The 22335-nt window shown below is 44.4% G+C and overlaps 4 protein-coding genes across 6 annotated transcripts in view; 3 read left to right on the top strand and 1 right to left on the bottom strand.

Moving 5' to 3' along the window:
* Positions 1–22335, top strand: part of tei (irregular chiasm C-roughest protein teiresias) — a 135786-nt gene that overhangs the window by 47430 nt on the left and 66021 nt on the right. The window lies entirely within an intron of this gene.
* LOC147642823 (uncharacterized) lies at positions 4055–5227 on the bottom strand. The gene has a single exon (XM_086838269.1). It carries the CDS (start codon positions 5225–5227, stop codon positions 4154–4156), a length of 1074 nt encoding a protein of 357 aa, XP_086694395.1. The 3' UTR covers positions 4055–4153.
* Positions 7032–10840, top strand: LOC110189694 (uncharacterized). The gene has a single exon (XM_020959869.2). It carries the CDS (start codon positions 7032–7034, stop codon positions 10269–10271), a length of 3240 nt encoding a protein of 1079 aa, XP_020815528.2. The 3' UTR covers positions 10272–10840.
* LOC110189691 (uncharacterized) lies at positions 10914–14751 on the top strand. Its single transcript, XM_020959864.2, has one exon. It carries the CDS (start codon positions 10914–10916, stop codon positions 14589–14591), a length of 3678 nt encoding a protein of 1225 aa, XP_020815523.2. The 3' UTR covers positions 14592–14751.

Genomic DNA, 22335 nt, shown 5'->3' with positions numbered 1-22335 from the left:
TTTGCCCTAAAAGTTTTCCTTAAAGACACACAAAAAAAAAGAAAATTGACAAGGAAAAACGGGTAGCTTCAGCTCTTTAAGCCGTGTTGTTTTAGCCGGAAATGTGAACGGGCCGCGTGGTGCGCGTGGCCAAAAATACCAGAAAAGCGGAAACGCAGCTAACAATAAGAGCCGAAAAGGGCAGAAAACGCGAACTTCCGTTTAAAATTTCCTAAAATTTCAAGCGCCTGGGAACTGGCCAGAGTCCGGAGTCCGCAAAAAACACCACCGTGTGGTCAACACGTAACAGACGCCGTTGCCACCGGGCTTCCTTACCGCCGCTCTTCCTGTCCAGACCGACAAAAATTGGCCGCACACTAAATTGCACACCTGGGAATTAATGCGCCGGCCACTCGAAAGGAGTTTTCCAGAGCCCGAAGCCCGAGGCCCGAGTGCCCAGTGCAAGTGCTGGGAAAATGGGAAATGCGAGCCAAGCGGCATTTTCCACACAAAGGTGTGAAGGCCGTAAGCGCAGCAACCTGCAGTTGCAGACAAATGCAAAGTCAAATGCTTTTCACAGACAGACAGGGAAGCCCGTCCAAAGTTGTTGCCAGTTGTTGGTTAACGCCACAGGGCCAAGTCTTCTCTTGGCCTAAAAGCGGACAGTGGGACGGAGATTTGTTGGCTAACTAAGAATAATTTTTGAAGAGGTTCAAAGATATACTACAACTTTAAATAAATTAAAATAGATAATAACGTAAATTATATTATAAATGTAACATTTTCTGTATAATGTTTATTGTAAATCCTAAAATAACTATGGTTCAATGTATTAAAAATAAATTTTTTATGGTATTGTATCATATTTTTCAATCAAGTTTTAAAGTAATTGAAATAGCCTTGCAAAAACCTATTCTTTTATGTTAATAATGATAGAATCATTAAGATATTCTTCTAAACTCAAAGGTTCTCACTACTTATAAATTGTTTTTAGTTCTTTCCACTCATGTTCCTCATTTAATATTGTTAAATGCTTAATTTCTTTGTTTTAAAAGACTATTTAATTGATATATCTCTACGAATATGAACTCGAAACTCGATAATAATTATGAGAAATCCTTTAAATAGGTTCACATTAACCCTTATTTAATGTTTCCTTTTGTCCCGGGGCTCAGCATTCACGCGGGTCATAAATAAAACATCCTTTTAAGGCCGGCATGTGTGCAGACTTTATTGACCAACTGTATATCGTACAATTCCTTCTGCTTTTCGACTTCTTTACAATTTTTTCTCCTCATTTTTTTTGGGCTCAGACAAAGTTGCCGTCCCATCCGCTCGGCTTTTCTTTCGCTCGCCCTTTGCTGGTAAAAGCAAGTGAAAATAAATTAAGTGGAAGTAAGTCGTAACGAAGTGATACATAATTCTTTGTACTTTTTTTTATTTCATTTTCGACTGCTCCTTCGTCCTGCGGCCATTGTGTGCTTTAACAATTGTTAAGAGTGCTAGTTCGTTGGAAGGAAAATTGATTCGCTTTAAGGCAAGAACTTGGCTAACAGCCACACAACTTCAAGGATGTTAATTAGTGGCACTATTAGCCGGTGTAGTGAGACTTTCAGCTTTAAGCGAACTAGGGGAAACTTTGGCCGAAATTCCACAGAATTTTCACCCCTCGACAGTAACCTAATATAGCGTAATTTGGCTTTAATGACCAGGCCGGGTAATCCGAGTAGCTCCTTGGAGCGCTCCACTTGCCATCTAAACAGCCTAAATAACTTAATATCAACCTGAAACGCCGTGATTGAGAGGCGACGCCTCGGCCTCAGCGAATTTCGGGCTGCCTTTTCCAGCTTATTGCTACTTAACTAAGCCAACGATATCATTTTATTACAAGGCTCTCGTCCTGGCCAGGGACTGCCAACTTGCTGCCGAAACTGTTTTCACTTTTTCCCCCAAGAGCGTGGCTTTAACAGGGCGACCTCTCACCTTTCAGCTCTGCCCAGCTTCCTCCCCTCTCGGAGGCCATTAACGTGTTTCGTTTCATTTAACTTTTACGCTCTGCTACCCCCCTCCGGAGTCGCCTCCCAGAAGCTCTGCTATTTAGCCCCGAACGAAGGACTCCGGCCGGAGGTTCCCCCTCCCTTGTGGATTTCCCGCTACGAGAGAAACTTTTACCTGCTGCACGCTTGACCCAACAAAGGCGGAGGGGGTTGTCCTGGGATGTCCTGTGGGTGGCCGTAACAGCGTTAGATGTGACCTTCGGCGCTGACAGCAGCCGTCATTAACCTTTCATGACGAGGGAGCAGGAGCAGTAGCGGGAGCTTGAGTCCTGATGATGGTGTCCTGTGAACAATCAAGCGGAACAGGTGGACTGGGGCAGGACAGGACTGCTGCAGTCGCCGGAAGTTGACAACAACATCAACGGAGTGTGCAAAAATCGGGGCAACAACCAAAGTGAAACCGAAACTTTGCTCGAGTGTTCGAGACAATGAGGCAACGGCAGCAGCCTCTGTTGAACTTTGACCGCTGAGGTAGATGGGGGTTCCTCTTGCCGCGTCTGGCGACCATGTACTGACCCAGTTTTTGTTGGTGCGGGGGGGGTCCTTTTCCGGGCGACATCCACGGCATTTTTGTTTAACTAACCGCATGCCACGCCCACGTGACCAAAGTTGCATATAATTTGGCAACCGCATTTGCCTGGCTGCCTGCTTTGCATTTGGCATTTGGCATTTGCCGTTTCACATTTCGCATTTTGCATTCCGCGCTTTTTGCAATTCGCCTTTCGCCTTCCGCATTTGCCGGGTGAAATGTGTTTGCCAAACGAATTTGCAACGACGACGACGACGACAGCCCAAATAGAGAAATTGGGGACACCAAATATATATATGAATGAGTATATGCAGCATGTTTGCCAGAACAGAACATTATGGAGCAAAATAGATGAACTGACATGTAAGCCCCAAGGTCGCATCTAGCGGAAATGCTTTAATATGGCAATGCGTTTACGTCGCCTGCAAAGCCTTACATACACTAAGGGAAAAGTGTTGAAAATATGCAGCTAAGATCTGGATCTTATATCGCACAAGTCCTGCAAAGAAACAAATCTCCAAGGTGTATTACAGTATTGTATGGTATAAGAACTGACAGTTGACCCCCATTTCGTAGATTTTCCTCAGTGCAATGTCCTCAGGAAACCCAAGGCCGTACGGTCTGCACTTAGCATCGCATTCAGTTGCAATCCTTACGGGAAAATCAATAGCCATCGCTTAGTGCCACGTGGCTACGGCGCTGTGACGTGTGAAGGGGCGTGTGGCCAGGAGGTCTCAAACCCAAACCCAAGCCAAAAGCCCACCCAAACCTCTTGTGCCATTCAGACACTGCCAGGACAACTGTCGCTACATAATCATACACGTAATCATGATGAAGCAGCGACGGTGACGACAACGACGACAATGTCGACTGACTGCCCTCGAGTGTTTTATCCTTGACAAATCCTTGTGCAACAATCAGCAGTAGCAGCACCAGCAGCAGCAGCAGTAGAAAAGCACAGAAAAAAGTAGTAAAGGAACCTTGTGGAAATGTTACAAGAGCAATGGAGATGGAGATGGAGATGGCTTTGCGGAAAAGCGGGGCCACAATAGTTGACAATGGCAAATGCACAGCAAAATGTCTAAATGAGGCCGAGGCTGGGGAATGACTCAACCCGACTTGGCTTGAATGAGCAAACTCCAACTCGTTAAGCTCCCCAACGGCCCGGCGAAGCCACCTTGCCTTAACCACGGGTGCTAGCCACAAATCGAGGCCCGAAGACAGAGCTCCTACTCGTCCAGAGGCCTTGGCTTGATGGATGACAATAAACAAGACAAGCGGGTACAATTGTTTGTCAGCTCTGCCACTCCTCCTCCACTAAGTCTGTACTTAGGTATTTCCTCGGCCACACAATAGTTGCTCTTATCCGGCTAAAGACGAAGCCAAAGTATTTAACGGCTTGTTTTCCATGCAGCTTTAATGGTTTACCACTGAAGAAAAAGCACTTGCTGCTGGCCAAAATGGTTAGCAACTTAAATAAGCAACTTAATTTTAAATAGACTGCCTTTACTTTATTGAGAGTTAAGTCATTATTGTTTGTTTTCCGGTATTATTGTTCGATCCCTCCTCCGATTTCTTCTTTTTTACTTCAAATTGGTTTCTTAGGTTTCGCTTTTTTAGATTGATTTCTTAGCTTGGCTTCACTGTGCTTTCTTAACTGAGCTTCCACACTTTGCTTCTGCTGCTTATCAATTTTGAAAGAATGAAATTTCTTGGCTTCCTGGCATAGCTTCCTAATCTGAGTCATTTTGGTTTGATTTCTTTGAGCAGCTTCTTCAGCTTCCTTCTTGCTTGCTGCTTTTCTAGCTTTCTCGAATTCTGCACACTTCCTCCTGCATCTTTCATTTATTATTTTCAAAAGTTGCTTGAGTTCGGCTTTTTCGATAGAAGCCGCATCTCGGGGCTGAGCAATGTCCAAAGAAGTGCCTTCTACCTTTTTCTCAGTCAACTTGGTATTGCTCTGGACGATATTGAGGTCCTCCTTGATCTGGGTATTTGAAATGTGAGTTGGATGTTTCGAATTTGCAATAGCCTTAGCTTCCGCCTCCTTTTTTTGCTTTGCCTGAAAATGCTTGCGCTTCCTGGCCATCCTTTCGCTTTTAGGAGGAACCGGCTTTGATGGTGCGGACTTAACCGTCAAAGAGCCCTGCTCCTGGTCTACTTTCCGGGAGAAAGTTCGCTCTGGGTTAAGGTATACTGGATCTGGATCAAGGGATCTGAGATTCGAAAGTTGCATCAGAGAACTGTGCCAGGACAAAAGGATTTTCGGCCTTCCCCATAGAAAGCAAACTTTCGAGAACTTAGCACAAGGGTTATTATCCTCCTCATTCTCCATTCCAAGTTCCTTGACTAGATCCTTACACTTCTTTTCCTTTAGGAACTTTCGCCTCTTCGTTATCCTTAGCTTGGGACTTTTTGGCTGTAGATCCGGCAACGGAGGCGGCTCGTGTCCCTCGATAGTGGGATTCTTTTTGTAATCTATGCAGAATTTACCCTCCTCCTGGTCTTCATTACCGTCATCGGGATTGAAGCTAAACCGTCTCTGATGGTGAATGGCTTTCAGGTGCAGATTCTTGTACGATTCCAGGAGCAGTTGGTTCCATCTGGGCTGCCTGACTTCACGGATAGCGGATCGTGTAAACTGACGCACCATCGTCGCCATTTCTTTGGATATAAATTTAAGACATTCAATTTTGATAAAAATCTAGGCAAAGTGGGAGGAGGTATAAAATTCTGAGACTGAGACTAAAGGCTTTGCAGCCTTGTTTCTTACATGGGGACTATTATTTTTCAAAGGCTAATAGTTGAAATACAGAAAGTTAAACTGGCCTAAAAATAGCATAATATATTTTACAAGAACCAAGTAATCTAACCGCTGGAAGGCACCGAAGAATTCTGGCCCAGTTTCCCGCTGATTTTCTTTGGGAACTTCCCCCACCTGCCACTTGGCGGACATAATAAAGCAATTAAAGTTTCACACACTCCCAGTTTCCCATTTTTCGCCCGCACACACACAGGCGGCAATGAAATGAACATTTCCCGGCCGTCTGTCCGCACACCTGTGTGCAATTAAAATGTAAACGTGTCAAACACATGCCAGACTCGACTCGGCCGAGCTTTCGCTTAAAAATTAACAGCGACAATGCCGAACAAGTTGCAGAAATTAATGACAACATAAAGGAATTTAAATACGCAATGAGTGCGGCAGGAAGGAAGGGGGTCAAAGTTGAGGAGGTGGGGAGGCACACTCGCACTCGTAATTGCGGCGCAAGTTTGTTGTGTGTGTGTGTGTGTGAGTGTGTGTTAAAGCACACACCTATGCGAGACAGTGTTGCCATGTTGCCAACTCCAGCTCAAACTCAAACTCACCTGCCTGTGCGCCTACCTGTCTGTCTGTCTGTCTGTCGTCTGCTGTTGTCTGCTTGGCGGCGCATGAAGTGAAAATTAATTTCTAAATGCGGGAAATTAACAAATTACAAACAGCGCAATGAGGGGCGTTGATGATGGGCGGACTGCTGGCTACCGGCTGGCAGGCGGAAGTAGACATGCCATAATTCACCACGCACACACATGGAGGTTCGTTGTTCTCGAGGAGCAACTTCCTCTTTTGGAGCGCGGGGGAAATGGAGTTACTCCGTGGCAGGGCCGCAAGGTGTTGAAGCACATTGTCTTGGCGTGGCCTGGGGGCAACACCACATCCATACCAGCACTTCCTCCACCTTACCGCATACTTCTGGCCACACTTCAACTCAGAAACACTCCCGTCGCCGTCGAAAATGCCGCCGCTGCTGACAGTTGACAGGTTGAAGCAGCCCACCGCCGAAAATGAAGTTAGCGTCTGTCAGCGTCTTGCCGGGTGATAACGCTATTCCCAGACCCAAACTCAGGCCCAATTCCATCTTCAGTCCCTGCTTGGAGCCCGGAGAAGCTCTGGCAACCCCTTTGCAGTCACACCTTCGGCAGCCACAGACGCGCTGCGGTCGCGCTTTTAACATTTAATTAAGTTGTGCTCGATTTTATGTTCGACAAAATTGTTTGTCTGCCGCTCTGCTCCACTTTTCACCTCCTCTGGTTGGGAGCGGGGTGTGTAAGTATGTCGTGGTTGCGGCTCCGCGGCGTTGTTGTCATTGCTGAGGTTTGTGCAAAGATTGGAAAATTGTCGACGCATTGAGAGAGTTCTGGTAGCGAACGGCATCACCTGCGTATACATAGGTACCAAAAACGACAGAAGTATATCTTATATCCCTTGGAATTACCTGTCCAACTTAGTAGGTTTTCCTTTTTAAACAGTACACAATGTGTGTTGCGTAGTATGTACTTTCACTGAACCTTGACAACCTTTAAGATCTCCTTAATTTTGGACAAAATTTCTCCTCATTTTGTTTGGACCAAATTGTAACAAAATTTTACTCCATAAGAATATTTGTTGAGTCGTGGGGGCTCTGTGAAGTTTTGTACACCGAACAATGTCCTCCCGAGCCACCGGTAGCCTGCTTAGGCGACTGCCCCATGGCCGAATCTTTCGTTTGAGCCTTTTGAGGCTCCAGATCCGCTACTATGGCGATCATCCGATGGAGATGGACTGTGCCACTTTCCAGGCGTACAGGGAGCAGATCGCCAAGGCTCTTCAAAAGCGCAAGGATGCCAAGAAGAAATGCAACGCCGCCAAGCAGGTCAAGAAGGATGCGGCTCGGCTGAAGAAGCAGCTTGACAAGTGCATCGAGATCAAGACCAAGGGCGTGATGGAGAAAGTCGAGTGCATGTCTGAGGAGGAGCAACAGGCCATGGAGGATATGATGGATTGCGTGATGGCGGGCATTAAGTCTACTTGCCTGAAGCAAGTGCTTCAAAGGTACTGCAAGGAGCAGGAGATGAAGCGGCGTTTCGCTCGACTTATCAAGGAGAAGCATATTAAGGACATGGTGAAGAAGTGTGCGTCCCAGTTGAAGGGAAGTTCAGAAAGTGAAAAGGCAGACTCGGCGGAGGAGTGCGAGGATCCAGAAGCTGAGAAGGCCGAAAAGGATCACAAGAAAAAGATTGCCTTTGCACAGATGTGTGAGGAGAGGCAACAAAATGAAAAGTGCATGGCAGAGGTCGCCAAGCTTCTGGAAAACGCAGGTTGTGAGAAGGATGAAGGATCAGATTCCAATGAGACTGAGAGCAAAGATTCTGCTAAGAGTGATAAGACCAAGGACTCCAATGGGGAAGATAGTAAGAAGTCCAAAGGGGAAGATAGTAAGAAGTCCAAAGGAAAAGCTAGTAAGAAGTCCAAAGGGAAAGCCGCTAAAGGGGAATCTAGTATGTCCAACGGGGAAGCTTGTAAGGAGTCTAAAGGGGAATCTAGTAAGAAGTCCAAAGAGAAGAATGGGAAATCAAAGGATCCCAAAAATGATAGTAAGTGTGAAGACGATTCCCAATCAGGCAAATCAAAGGAAAAGAATAAAAAAGCAAAAGGTTCAGACAAAGAAGCAAATGGTTCAAAAAAAAAATCGAAAGGCAAGGACTCTAAAAAAGGAGCAGAAAAAGGAGAAAAGGAGAAACCTCAGGGTGAAGAGTCCAAGCCTACTTTTAAGTCACCATTTACGGAAAAGATGGATAAATGTATGTGCGAAGAATTAGATGTTATTGAAGAGGCTCACGAGCGGATGAGCCCTAAGGAAAAGAAGCAACTTTTTGAACTCAAAGATTGCCTTACGAAGCAAATTAAGGAGAGATGTCGCAAGAAGGTGATACAGGAGATGTGCGATGATATCAGAGGAAAGCCCCTTCCCAAAAAGGATAAATGCAAAGATTCGGGTGAAGCCGAAAAGAAGCCGACGAAACCAATTGAAAAGCGCGCCCAAGAAAACTGGAAAGACGTGTGTCCCTTAATTCAGGAACTAGCCGATAAACATGGTGTCGATTTTGATGAAGCATCGTGTGAAGTAAAGGAACTAATGAAGAAGTCTTGTCAAGAAGAGGCCGAAGCAGAAAAAAAGCAAGATAAACAAATGATGGACAAGTGCAAGCATGAGGCCTTACAAGAAAAGTGCAAATGTTTAAAAGAACTGAGAAAACAAGAAGACAAGGAAAGGGAAAAACGTCGCGCCGAAGAAGAACAGAAAAAGAAATGTGCAGAATACAAAAAAAAGGAAGAAGAGGAAGAAAGAAAAAAGAAGCGCGAAGAAGAAGACCAAATGCAGAAGTGCAAAGAGAAAGAAATTATGACTAGTTGCATGGAAGAAGAACTCAGAAAGAAATGCGAGAAAAAATCTGAAGATGACCAATTAATGACTCCCGAAGACAAACAGGTGATGGAAAAGTGTGAGGAAAATGAGATTCTGGAGAAATGCAAAAAGAAAATGTTGGAAAGCCGACGTAAATACCAGGAAAAGAAAAACAAAGAAGATGAAAAACAGAGGGAAATTGAGCAAGAGAATAGGTGCAAAGAGTTAAAGCAACAAGAAAAGGAAAACAAGAAAAAAGAGGCAGAAGAGGAGAAAATAAAGGAACAAGACGAAATGATGAAAAAATGCGAAGAAGCAAAGGCGATGCAGCGCTGCAAAGAGCTCAAAGAAAAAGAGAATGCTGCAGAAGTGGCTAGACTTTGCAATGAGCTAAAAAAAGGAGGAGAAAAGACAAATTCAAAGTCTGAGCAGGAGAGTGAAGGGAAAAAAGGAAAGGCACTTGCGAAGAAATGCGAAGAGGCTGAACTAAAAAAACAGTGTGAAGCGCTAAAGAAAGAAAAAGAAGCTAAGAAAAAAGAGGCGGAAGAGAAGAAAAAGAAAAAGGAAGAAGAAATGAAAAAGAAATGTGAAGAGGCTGAACTAAAAAAACAGTGTGAAGCGCTAAAGAAAGAAAAAGAAGCTAAGAAAAAAGAGGCGAAAGAAAAGAAAAAGAAAGAGGAAGAAGAAATGAAAAAGAAATGCGAAGAGGCAAAACTGAAGAAGCAGTGTGAAGCGCTAAAGAAAAAAATAGCTGCGAAGAAAAAAGAGGCGGAAGAGAAGAAAAAAAAAGAGGAAGAAGAATTGAAAAGGCAATGCGAAGAGGCAGAACTAAAGAAGCAGTGTGAAGCCCTAAAAAAAGAAAAAGAAGCTAAGAAAAAAGCGGCGGAAGAAAAGAGAAAGAAAGAGGAAGAAGAATTGAAAAAGAAATGCGAAGAGGCTGAAATTAAAAAACAGTGTGAAGCGCTGAAGAAAGAAAAAGAAGCCAAGAAAAAGGAGGCGGAAGAAAAGAAAAAGAAGGAGGAAGAAGAAATGAAAAAGAAATGCGCAGAGGCAGAACAAAAGAAGCAGTGTGAAGCGCTTAAGAAAGAAGAGGAAGCGAAGAAAAAAGAGGCCGAAAAGAAGAAAAAGAAAGAGGAAGAAGAAATGAAAAAGAAATGTGAAGAGGCAGAACAAATGAAGCAGTGTGAAGCGCTAAAGAAAGAAAAAGACGGTGAGGAAGGAGGAGAGGAAGAGAAGAACCAGCAGGGAGAGGAAGAGAAGAACCAGCAGGAAGATGAACCGTTAGAAAAAAGTGAAGAAGCTGACGATACGGAAACTGATGAGATGATCCGCGAATACGAAGAACTAAGCACCAAGCTTGAAGAAAAATGTATGGGAGAAACGAGTCCAGATAAAAATGAAGTTCACAAGATGCTTTGCGAATACGAAGGCCTTATTTCCAAACTTGCAGAAAAATGTCAGAAGTTGTTAAACGACGATAAGAATTCTCCTAAAGACTAAAAAAAAGGAACTCTGAAAACTTCAAGTCAGAACATATTAAGCTAATTGGAAATAAGGTAATATTGTATCCCTGGTACCCTAAAAGTGAACGCTGCAGAAGGATACTGACGACCCCAAGAAAACCTCACAGGTGTCACTTTAGGACTTGAAAGTGCCACTTCATGGGGCATAATGACACGCATTGCTCAGAGGACGACGGCGGTAGGAGACACTGTTCGTCATCCGGTTGGAGCAGCTGTTGGCCAGTTTCCTTCAAGAGAGATATCTATGGTATAATAGGGGAAACGGCTACAACAACTAGGCGATCGATCCCTCGATCGTTGCCGTGGTCTAAGCCATCTTAGACGTTATATATCCAATATTGTCAACGTCATCCATTGCCCTAGTACATGTAAAGTGAATGAGGTGAGGGACTTCCAGGCCATCAGCATCCCAGCATCATAGCCTCCATGGCCTTCCTGTTGAACCTGAATCTGTTACAGTAGATTTTTAAACCTCAGTCAGTCATGAGTTATCTATCATTTCGTTGAATAATAAAATAAAACCGCAGCTGCCTGCCCCCACGTTAACTAGGCCTTTGTTTTATTTAGTAACCATCAAAATTCATTGGCAATCGCAGCGCCCGAAGCCGAAGTCCTTGGCATGTTTCGCAGATGCGTCGCCTCGCAGGTGCAGCGGCTGTTGGTCGGTCTCCAACTTAGTCCATCAATCCCGCCGGCGAACTCAGTCTGGCAGAGAAACAACGGCGGGCCATCGTTCTTGGCTGGAGTCATCGGAAGTCCACAAACTCTCGCCGCCCTACACTTTGATCCTCCGATGGCCAGCGATATCCTGAACAGAGATCTGACCAGGACAGGTGCCGCCACTCGGGCCAGGCAGGTGTTTCGCCAGCGTGTATCCCTTGTGGCGCCGAGTCGCGGAATTCGGATCAGAGCATCTAGTCGCCCCCACGAAATCTGCCAGGAAAATCGAAAGAGGCGACTCTACCACAAAGATACGAACAAGGGCAACCAGGATGTGTCAGTGCCGAAAAATAGCAAGCGACACCTACAACAGAACAGCAGACAAAGCTTACTGGAGTTTATTCAAGATGGCGACAGCATCCCTGGCCGCTTAGGAACAAAACAAACTAATACCAAAATTCTGGTAAAAATAAAAAGGAAGACGCCCCTAAAAGCACGAACAAGACAAGCCCCGAAAAAAAATCCATCAATTTCCAATTCTGAGAAAGTTGAAGAGTCCTTCTACAGCCTGAAGCCTAGAAATACAATCAACCATTGGATCACCATTATCTATGAGAAATCGAAACGGGTAAAAGAAGAGTTACGCGAGGGAAAATGTGCGGACTTGGAATGGATAAAGTCGGCAGAAGACGACGAAAAAATAATGCACTACAAAAACCACTACGTGACACAACTTGAGAAAAAGACAAGGGGGCTGAGATCGAGGTTAGTTAAAGATAAACAGAAACAATTCACGCCCATAGCTTCAACATTTAGTCATCAAAATTATTCTAAAGATTCAAAGTCAATTCGAGAAGTAAAAGGGATTATTGGATTAAGTAACGAAGTTCCAGATCCTTTATATTTCAGCCGGACTGAGGGGACAACTGAATTTGTAGAAACAAGATCAACATATCCGTCTTCTTCCCGAAAAGCTCCACCAAGACTTACCCAGTGTTCCAAAGGCTTAACGCCAAAGACAGAATCAAAGCATGTCAAGCTGAAAGATGGTGAGAGGGCATGTCCAGAGCCAAGTCCTTCATACAACAACATCAGAGCCCGTGAGGAAAGTCTCTTGAGTTGTATCAGAAGGGAAACCATTGATCGCTGGCGAGCGCACAGACTGGTGCGGCCCTTTGAACCCATGCCCTATCAGGTTACCAGTCGTAAGCAAAGGCATACGGAGGAAAAGAGTCCACGAAAAATTGTAAACCTAGTTAGAGACGAGCAGCCTTATCCGTTCAATAAGCGCAAGCAAAAGGATACGAAGGAAAAGAGTCCACCACTAATGTTAAACCTAGTAAGCAAAGATCATTTCAACTCTAACGCGATGCTTGGGGAAGTTAAGAGCATACTAATACCAAGTCTCAACTCTCCCAATTCCAAATTTTCAGACATGCAGATAATATATCCAAAAGCTACTTTACAAGACAGCAACTATACCGATCATGCGGCAATCTTCAACCAGCTGAAAAACGACATCCACAAGCGTCTTTGGGAACTGTCTGATAATGGATCCTTGAAGCAAGATTGTCTTAATCAGTCAAAGGATAAAGACGAATGGAAATTTCGCGAAGCCGAAATGATATCCAAGTGTTTATTTTTGATGCAAAACAAAATGAAAAATGAAGCCGGAAAAGGGATAGACTACCAAGAACACGATAAGAATGTCGGTGAAATTGCCGAAGAGTTCTTTAAAATATATAAGCAGGACCTAGAGCAGCTTGCAAATACGAAGAAAAATACGTGCAAGTCAAGTTCTAGAAATGAATCAGGAGGCAATTCAGCAGGAATCAATAAATCAGAATATCCAGAAAAAGCTAAGAAAAGTAAGAAATTAAGGCGAAAGACTGATGGAGGAATGTTTAATGGCGGACTCAGTAAATTGAGCAACCACGAACTACTCTTAATCGCGAAGCAGATCGACGGCATCGTGCTTCAGTGTCAGCATATCAAAAAGGAGATAAATAAAAATACTGCCAAAGAAAAGCTAAAGGAAGAATGCGTTGACAATGATATTAAAAGCGATGAGGAACTAAATGAGTCGATAGAAGAAAGTGACTATAACGAAGACCCATCAGAAGAAAGTGCAGAACAACTAGAAAACAAACATGAACTTGAAAAGAAATGCTCAGAAAAAGAATTAAGAAAAAGATGTGCGATTCAGGAGATTGTAAAACTTATTCAGCAGGCGAAAACTTCAGAAATGAAGTTAAGGCAGAAATTGAACGAAATGATCCAAAATGAGAAATGTGCTGAGAAAAAGGAATTTGAAGAAAATGACCTTTGGGAGGAATATGAAGAAATGGACCAAAAGGAGAAATGTGAAGAAATGGATCAAAAGGAGAAATGTACAGAAATGGAGCAAATGGAGAAATGTGAAGAAATGGATCAAAAGGAGAAATGTACAGAAATGGAGCAAATGGAGAAATGTGAAGAAATTGAGCAAAGGGAGAAATGTGAAGAAATGGAACAAAGGGAGAAATGTGAAGAAATGGAGGAAAGGGAAATATGTGAAGAAATGGATCAAAGGGAGAAATGTGAAGAAATAGAGCAAAGGGAGAAATATGAAGAACTTGAGCAAAGGGAGAAATGTGAAGAAATGGAGCAAAGGGAGAAATGTGAAGAAATGGAGCAAAGGGAGAAGTGTGAGGAAATAGAGCAAAGGGAGAAATGTGAAGAAATGCAGCAAAGGAAGAAATGTGAAGAAATTGCACAAAGAGAGAAATGTGCAGAAATGGCCCTAAGGGAAGAGTGTGAAGAAATGGAAATACGGAACAAATGTTTTGAGAACGATGAGAAAAATGAATGTGCAGAAATGGAGCTAAGGAAGAAGTGTGCCAAGAACGATAAGAAAACAAAAGAGAAATCTGAAACAGATGATGAAGATGAGCCAACCAAAAGCGAATATGAAGAATTAAGGAAAAAATTGCTGCAGCTTCTTAAAGAAATATGCGAAGAAGAAGAGCTGAAGGCAGAAGAAAATAAAGAAAATGATGGGACTAAGAAAAATGGGATAGACAAGTGCGTGGCTATAGAATTGCTCAAGAAATTTAGATTTCCTGACATAAAGAATTGGTATGGGACGATTGATCGGCAGAAGAGATGTGCTGACGAGCAACTCAAGAGACTCCGAAGGATAATGGGTCTGGGCCAGTGTGAAGAAGATCTAAATAAATCGACTTGGGCGGAGAGCCTTACCGTACTCAGGAAGCCTCAAGACGCAGGAATAGAGACAACTATGGAAGGGGAGCGGCTGTTCCCCGGCTTTAAAGGGATCTTTCGCCTACCATCATTCGCGAACGGATGTTCTCAGGATACTCTCTGTGATCCAATCCCTGCAGTTTACCCCAAACTGAACGGACGGGATGACAGAGAGATATCCTTTGACCATCGACAATCACTTATATATACAGGAAGACCTTTTGCAAAGAGCCCCATCCCAGGACGATTTCTTCAGAGCAACAACAAGCGGTGCCCCAACCTAAGTCCATTGACAATCAACGAATATCTGCGGTTTTACTGGTTGCGTCAAATATTGCCTGCAAATCTGTTAATCTGTGGAGGAAACTACAACGAATCCGATACCATTCTCTAAGGACTAGAAGAAATAGCAAAAAATAGTCAAAGAAAATTAGCCAGCAAACAGTTGAAAAATGCCAGGAGATCCGAAATATGCACCATTGTGATACAAGACCAATACTATTTCATAATCGAAATTAATATTTTTAGTAGAATAAAGCAATAAACTAGTTAAAGCAATGAGTTTTATGTTACGTATTGCATTTAATATTTTCTTAGGCAATTAAATCTTCATCCTAGTATATGATTTTAACTGTCAGATTACCAAGTTCAAAGACCAAAGAAGACTACGACTAAAAACATCACTATTACATTACTTAGCCAATAAATATATTTAAAGGGAGTTCGATTTCCAAGTTCAAATCAACTGCAATATCACTTTTCTAATATCGCTTCATGAATAAATATAATGATGGCACACATATGCCGAATATTTACTCAAGAGTATCTGCCCGGCAGAGTAGCCAAAGCAAATACCAAGGACATCTCACAATATATTGATTGGTGTGTTGTTTTATTGATGAAATAATGAATTTGCCACCACCCTGCACACACACACACACACACACACACTCACACCCGTGTGTGGGGAAATACCCACAGACATCAGATGATATGCTCAATGTCTGTCATTGCCATGGTTATGAATTTTCCGACATGATAACGAAACTTATCATCGGGCATCAGAGCAAACAAGCTTGAGGTGGTGGTGGCCTTGTGTGTTTGATCAGGGACATCGCCAGGATGTGGGGGAGAGCCTGGGCATGTTTGGTTTTCATTTCGCATTGATTCTGAGCTAGCCGAGGTTTTCGTATTGCCAAAGCAAATTTGCAGACGCCTCCGAGCTGGCCATCATCAACAGCCATCCGTTTAAATTATTAACGTATGAGTAATTTTTATGACATATAAACAAAAGTCTGAGTCGGAGCTGACTGGCTGACTGGCTCCTTGTTGTTTCGGCCCCGGATCCTGTTTCCCAATGTGCCCGCCCTGCCCATGTGTCACGTGTCGCCGCTCGTCTGGTTTCGTTTCGGATTTTCCATTTCCCAGCAGACGACAATGACGCTGGAGTCCCATGTGGCGTATTCGGGGACTTGTTTTTGTGTGCGACAAATGAGTTGTGTGTAATTAAGTACGGGATGCTCTGGGTTGTTCACTTTTGTCAAGGGAATTCGAGCCGAAATCGGCCCTGATAAGCTGATTCTGACTCTGTCTCTCTTTAATAACCATTTCCCTACTGCCAGCTTTAACTAACACTTTTTTTCGCTTCTTTTCTCTCTCTTTGTAGGTAAGTGCCGACGCAAGTCTAAGACCAAACTCAATCACTAATCATGGAACAGAGGGAGAGAGAGGCAGCCGCCACCACCCACAACCGCAAAACTTTCGGTCAAAAGGCGGTGCCTTTAATTTGAAAACTTTGGCATATCCAAAAATAAAATCTATATGTAGAAAAGAGCAAATTTCGGGGTGCAAAAAGTCCGCACAAAACCATGGGTCCAAACAATTCGAACACTGCATTCCACGCAATGGCCAGGCCAAAAATCAAAGCATATTTTCCGGCGTGCCCGACGCAACCACTAAACTGGCCAGTCAGTCGGGAGAGCTGCAGATCCATAGACGACGGCTCCGTCCGGCAAAACCGAACCTAGCCCGGCGACCGGCGACCGGCCACATAGTTTAAAAAAACTTTTTTGTTTGAAAGCGTAGAACGTGCAGTAAAAAAAATCATAAAAAAAGGCGGGGCCCCGAGTCCACTATTACATTAAAACAGAAAAATAATTGCAAAAATTTCTCACAACTTTTTCAACTTTCTCTGCGTTTTGCTAGAACTTTTTTTTTGTTTAACCGCGCCTCTTGTTTTCCTTTTTTTTCTGGTTATTTTGTTAAACGCACTTTGAATAGCCGGCGAATTTCAGTTGCCATTTGCCAACTTTAAGACCGCTCATTACAACTAATAATGTTAATAATCATTAAAGACGGGAATTTGAAAATAATTTGGGGCCGCCTCCCTCTGTAGCTCGGGGGTTGTGTGGTTCGTCCCAAGATTTGCGCCTTTTCCCTCTGTCTTTTTGGGCCGCCGTGTGGCACTCAAATTGCAAAAATTAAAATACTTTTCCAAACTAATTAAAATTGTGTTGCATACTTCGGAGAAGGCCGTCCCTTTTTTCCTTTATGCCCCCACCCCTAAGCCTTTAGCCATTTCCCCAAGCCAAAGGGAAATTAGCCAAGGCAACTGGGCAGGCTGAGAGTTCCAGGACTCCGATGTTCGACTCTGGCATCGATTATTGTGGCTGGTTTAATGATTCCCCTTCTCTGAACGGAAAACTTTTGCCATTTTTCTCTGGTGTTTGTTTCCCGCGGGAATGATCCAGGGAAGTGGGGGGCAGCTCAATTTCAAAATCGCCTTTCCGGTTCTTAAAGGAGAACTCTTTGGATTTAATTCCCCGCGTGAAACCCAATTATCCATCAACTCACTTGGCCGTTTTGGCCTGAAAAGTTAAAGAAATGCCAGCGTTGTATCCCTGCGGATTGTCGACGCCTTTTAAGGATTATGGGGGATACTACTGGCTGGGGCTCCTGTGTGTCCTAGGCCCGACGGGCTGTCACTCTCGCAGCATGCATTAAATTTTATGGACAGCCAGAGAGGAGACGAGGCAGGAGACACGGGGGGCAGCAAACATCAAACGCGTTAAGCAACTCGAAAGCTCAGCCGAGTGCATGAAATGCGTCGCTTGCCCCGCTCTAGAACGCCATTCAACACGCCACGACTTTTGCAGCCAAAGCAAATCAAAAGGAAATAATGGCGCACTGGCACGAAACGAGGGGTATCGAGAGATGTGGCAGGAATCGAGGGGTAACAGGGGACGATGACAGGTACATCAAGAGAAAATTATGGGAAATACAGTCTGTTCTGCGGTTAGAAATGCCCAGGAAAGGTGTCTATTAATACAATCACGTTTAAGTAATATTGATTCTTACAGAAAGGTATAAAATATACTATTAGGAAGGGTTTTCAAGAGCTAAAAGCGTATTTTTTATATTTTATTGTTTATGGAAATTTTAAAGCCCTTAAACCGATTGAATTACCATGTAACCTCTTGCTGAATGCTTCTTTATATTTATATTATTCCTAGACAAAATTAGAATCCCCTACTATATGGGATACTTTCTCTCAGTGCATTATGGTGGAGCCTTTCCCTCCCCAGAAATGCTCGATGGGTAAATGGCGCGCACGAAGTGCTCACATGCACCTGCCAGAATGCATTCGCTGCGGATTCCCTGGCGGCGGCTTGGAGGGATGGCAGCAGGATGCCTCGGCTGCTGGTTGGTTCCTGCTGCCTGAATGCTGATGCTGATGCCGATGCCGGCAATTAATTAGGATTATGTGTGTCGTCTGAGCAGCGCCTAAAAGCATGCAACACATGTGAGGCGCTCGTTACGGCGAGCCGGAGTGTTCCATTCCCCTCCCTCCCGTTCGGAGTACGGACTCCGGACTTTGCACCCGTAACCGTAATGGAGCCGTGGCAGCCGTAACAGCAGCAGCAGCAGCTTGACTTCCGCTGCGTGACATCCATATGCACAGCCGCATCTACGGCCACATCCAGAGGCCTGGCTAAATAGTTTGATTAAGCAAATTTATGGCTGCGCGCTTTCAGGCGCACTTAATGGCAGCTGCAGGAGGAGCAAACAGAGCCCAATCAATCATCGGGAATCGCAGCTTGCATATTTTTAATGATGATGACGTCAACTCGACTGCTCATTAAAAGCCTTCCACTTGGCTGACTCCCTTCCTATAAATTTATACATATATATACTTATATATACATATAGATATATATGGACCCTTCTCTGTGTCTCTGGCCGCTGCTTTTGACCATCCCTAACGACTTTTTAAGTATTTACACACAATTTGGCTCGGGCAACTTTTATCGCAAAGTCTGGCCCAACATTTCTATATTTCCCCCCGCTGCCCCGTTCCAGCCAGCTCGCTTTTCTTTGCACTTTACGCTTCATTATCTCGAAGCTTGTCTGCGGCGAAGTGCAAGTGGCAGGACATCAGCTTGAGGTTCTGATTACCCACTCACATGTATGTCCTGCGGCCGCTGGTGCACTCATTTCCAAGTCCCGACAGCGGCCATGATAAGCCTGTCCGGCTGTCCGCCCAAAAAGATTTCCATGTCTCCGGTTAGTTTTTCGGGTGCGCCGTATCTCTACGGTGCAGTAAGGCGCCCCCAAGGAGTGTCACCTGCCACCTGACTGGCACTCCTAGTTCTCCGAGAACTTTTTGCATCTGCATCTGACTTGTCTTGGACTGCACTGGCAAGATGGAGTAGACTTTGCGTCAGGTTGAAGTCGTGGTTGTGAGGTGTTTGCAGCCTTTTCAGGAAGGCAGCTCTTAATGTCTTGTTTTCGGACTCTCATCGCACTTGAGTTCACTCGGGGTAAGAAAAACCATGTCTGATTGCTTACTTCGCAGCTTTTACAGCTGCACTTGTTCGCTTTTCCGATCCGCCAGGATCCAGGGACCACTCCGGGGGAAGTACCGGGCACGTGCCGGTGTCTATGCAAACAGCAGAGGAGCGCAGCGCATTTTGCCGGAATGAAGAACTAGCTTCGGTCAAATCGACGGTTGTCTGGTTTCCCCGCTGGCGACATCAAAGTGAAAGTCACGCATTTACGTCTATTTGCCACTTTGTCTGGCATTTTTTTCTACCACCACTTGCATTCGGCTGAAACTGCAAAGCCGGGAAAGTCTGGCCCTCTCCCCAGTGCCTTTCATCCTTAAACCCCTGCTCCGTCTGCTCCGTTGTCTGCCTCATTATGCTTTTCTTTGGCCCCCCGCCGTCGTCCTTGTCGTAGTCATCGTCATCATAGTCATTGCTATCGTCATCGCCTTCGTTTGTCGTGCTCGCCTTGGCAATATTTTTATGTAAACAAGCCAAACAGTACAGACAGCGCCTGGTGAAATTGGCAAATCATCGGCTAGACAACAACACAGGACACAGTACACAGGACCAGACGGCGGCTGCTGATACCCTTAACGAAGCTAGAGTCCTGGCTGCTGCCATTTGGCTTTGTGCAATTATGTTTAATCCGATGGAGTCAGTAGTAAACAAGGGAAGAATATCTCTATTTGTAGTAAAGTGTGCTCTTAAACTGGATACATCCCCCCAATTTTCTAACAATTCGATCGGTGTTATTATCCCTTTGACCTTCATGGATATTTCTAGGATTTTTCTAGTTTCTCTGCTGGGATCTTGCTTTGCATAAAATGCCCATTAAATTCCTTTACAGCCAAGGCAGCCGTAAAGTGTGCTTTGTGTATTTCATTCGAAGCTGGCAACGCCTTGGGTAAACACTCGATCGCAGGACTCAGCAGGCTCCGAGAGTCCTGGCTGGCATTCCGGCATTTCCACTGGCTCGGCTCCTGCGTCTCCGTTTGTTTATTTACGCACATGCGAGGGAGGGACCCATTTCATATTCATAGAAAAATCGCAAACACATGTGCGCTGGCTGAAGGTCCTTGAAGGGATATACATATATATATATATATACACATATGTAGAGGTAGCAGGAGAGAAGAGACAGCAGCTTGGGCCGGGAGTAAATCAGCAGCTAAGTAAGTAAGATGCTTCATAAATTGCTTCAAGTGGCGCAGCTGGCTGCTGGCAGCTTGCGAGGCGTAATGTCCCGAACCAAGGACTCAGGACTCAGAAGGCAGCCACCTCTAAGTAAGCATGTAGGAAAGACCCCACTCCCAGTCCCAGGCCCATCTCCGGCTGCTGGCTTCCGCTTTAAGGCATATCATCGTGCATAAATCTAAATCAGAGCCCAAATACGAGAAATACAAATGAAAATCAGACGCATCATGATGAATCCTTGCCACCACACACACACATCCCAGCTCCTGTCAAGCGTGCGTGTGTGTGAGTGTGGCAAAATCCAGGAGAGCGTAAAATTTACGCAACAGACGCAAAGGGCCCGCAAAATATTTGAACTAAAATGTTTTTGATTTTCCATGCTTCGCCGGAAATATTTCGACAATATTTTGCCTGATGCCCGCACCCTCCCCAGCATCACCGCCCGCCCCCATTTTCGGCATAACTCAAACAATTGCGACAGATTTCCAGAAAGGATTTCGGTCCTGCAGGCTCGACATTTGCCTTATTTATGTGCGAGTTGGTATAAATACACATTTTGCAGACAGTTAATAAGCGGAACGTGTTGATAATTTTTGGCTTGGGTTCTCGTTTCTGGGTTTCTTGTTCGGGCTTAATTGCTTGTAACATTTAATGGAAAATTAATAAGTTGAGAAATGTGCAAAGGAAGTTCGAACAATTTCATTTGAGGTCACCCCGAAAACGGGTCACTGATTTTCGGTCAGGCAAAGAAAAAAAATATATATCTCGTTGATTGAATTAAATTATGCTTTGTTGGGATAAAAGCGTAAAGGGTTGGGTTTGCTATTTCCAAATGATTCATGAAATATTCCTTAACTTAATGCTCATTAAATGCACAACATTTATTTGCGGTGGCCTGCGGTCGGTTTCCGCTCGAACGCCGAAAAGTATGCAAGGGCAAACAAACCTAATAATTAAACCAAGCCAAGGGCAGTACTCGGACTCGGACTCGAATTCGACTCTCGGACCAGTGCGTCGATCAACACTTGGCTGCAGTCTGTTATTGCATAATTGCGCCTAATGACATGCAACGAAATTACCTAAAATTCAATTTCCGCACTGCTAAACCTGGCCACAGGACCCACACAGGCCGAGATGGGATAATTATGCTGTGGACAGTCCGACTGCCAGTCACTCGGACTGCCACCTAATGGCTATTTAATTTGCCAGGCTTCCTGGAGTCGTTTCAATGGGAGTTGCCGAAAATTATGGCATTAAAATTGAATGATTAACCCTGGCCAAAGTTCACTTCCTTTGCCTGGCCCCGATGCAACTGCAAGTGCAACTGCAAATGCACCTGCTTTGCGGCCCAATTAATCACCTGAAATGCAACCGTAATTAGAGACGCATTTGATTTATGCTGTTTTGCGGCAATTATTCAGACAGAGGCGAGTTGGGTGCCAAAAAAGCGATGCCACAAATTGAAAACTGTGTCAGAAGAACGGACACCGAGGACATGCGAAGAAAAACAGAACTTTTCCGGCGCCAGACATTCGACCACTTCTGTGACTCTCTGCTTTTGTGTTTTGTGCACATGATTTATTATTTTTCACAAGAAAAAAAAAGGAGAAAAGAATAGGGAAAAAGCACGCCATTTTCCGCCTGCTCATTTCTAATGTGCAAAATGACCCAGTGACAAATTGTGGAGCCAAGTTCTTCTTTTTTCCTGGCCCCAGAAACTGTGTCAGGGCAGGGCAGGGAAATCCCTTCATTCGACACCCGGAAAACTCCCACTCGCGGTTTTCCTTGCGGCCTGCTTAACTGGACACTTGTCGCCCGAAATTTATGTAGAGTTTCCAGTGAGATTTATGTCGCCAGGGGTTTGGGTTTCGACTGGTTTGGGGCGTGGCTCGGCCGAGTATCGATAAATTATTGACACAATTTGCCAAAGACGCTGTCCGGGACGCAATAAATTAAATATGCGTTCAACCCACTCCCTGTCCTAATGAACTTCAAAGTCTCCGCTTGTATCCATAATGAACTGGGCAAGATTTTCATATCTTTTTTTTCTTTGGGGGAGCTTTTCATAAATCATTTTGACATGCCTCGTTAAAAATCAATTTCCAGGACGAAATCATA

The sequence above is a fragment of the Drosophila serrata genome, unplaced genomic scaffold (genome assembly GCF_035046125.1).
Source record: "Drosophila serrata isolate PLE 108 unplaced genomic scaffold, ASM3504612v1 contig_347, whole genome shotgun sequence".
In the NCBI taxonomy this organism is placed as follows: Eukaryota; Metazoa; Arthropoda; class Insecta; order Diptera; family Drosophilidae; genus Drosophila; species Drosophila serrata.
Note: the sequence above shows the minus strand (reverse complement) of the source record. Positions and strands in the feature narration are given on the sequence as shown.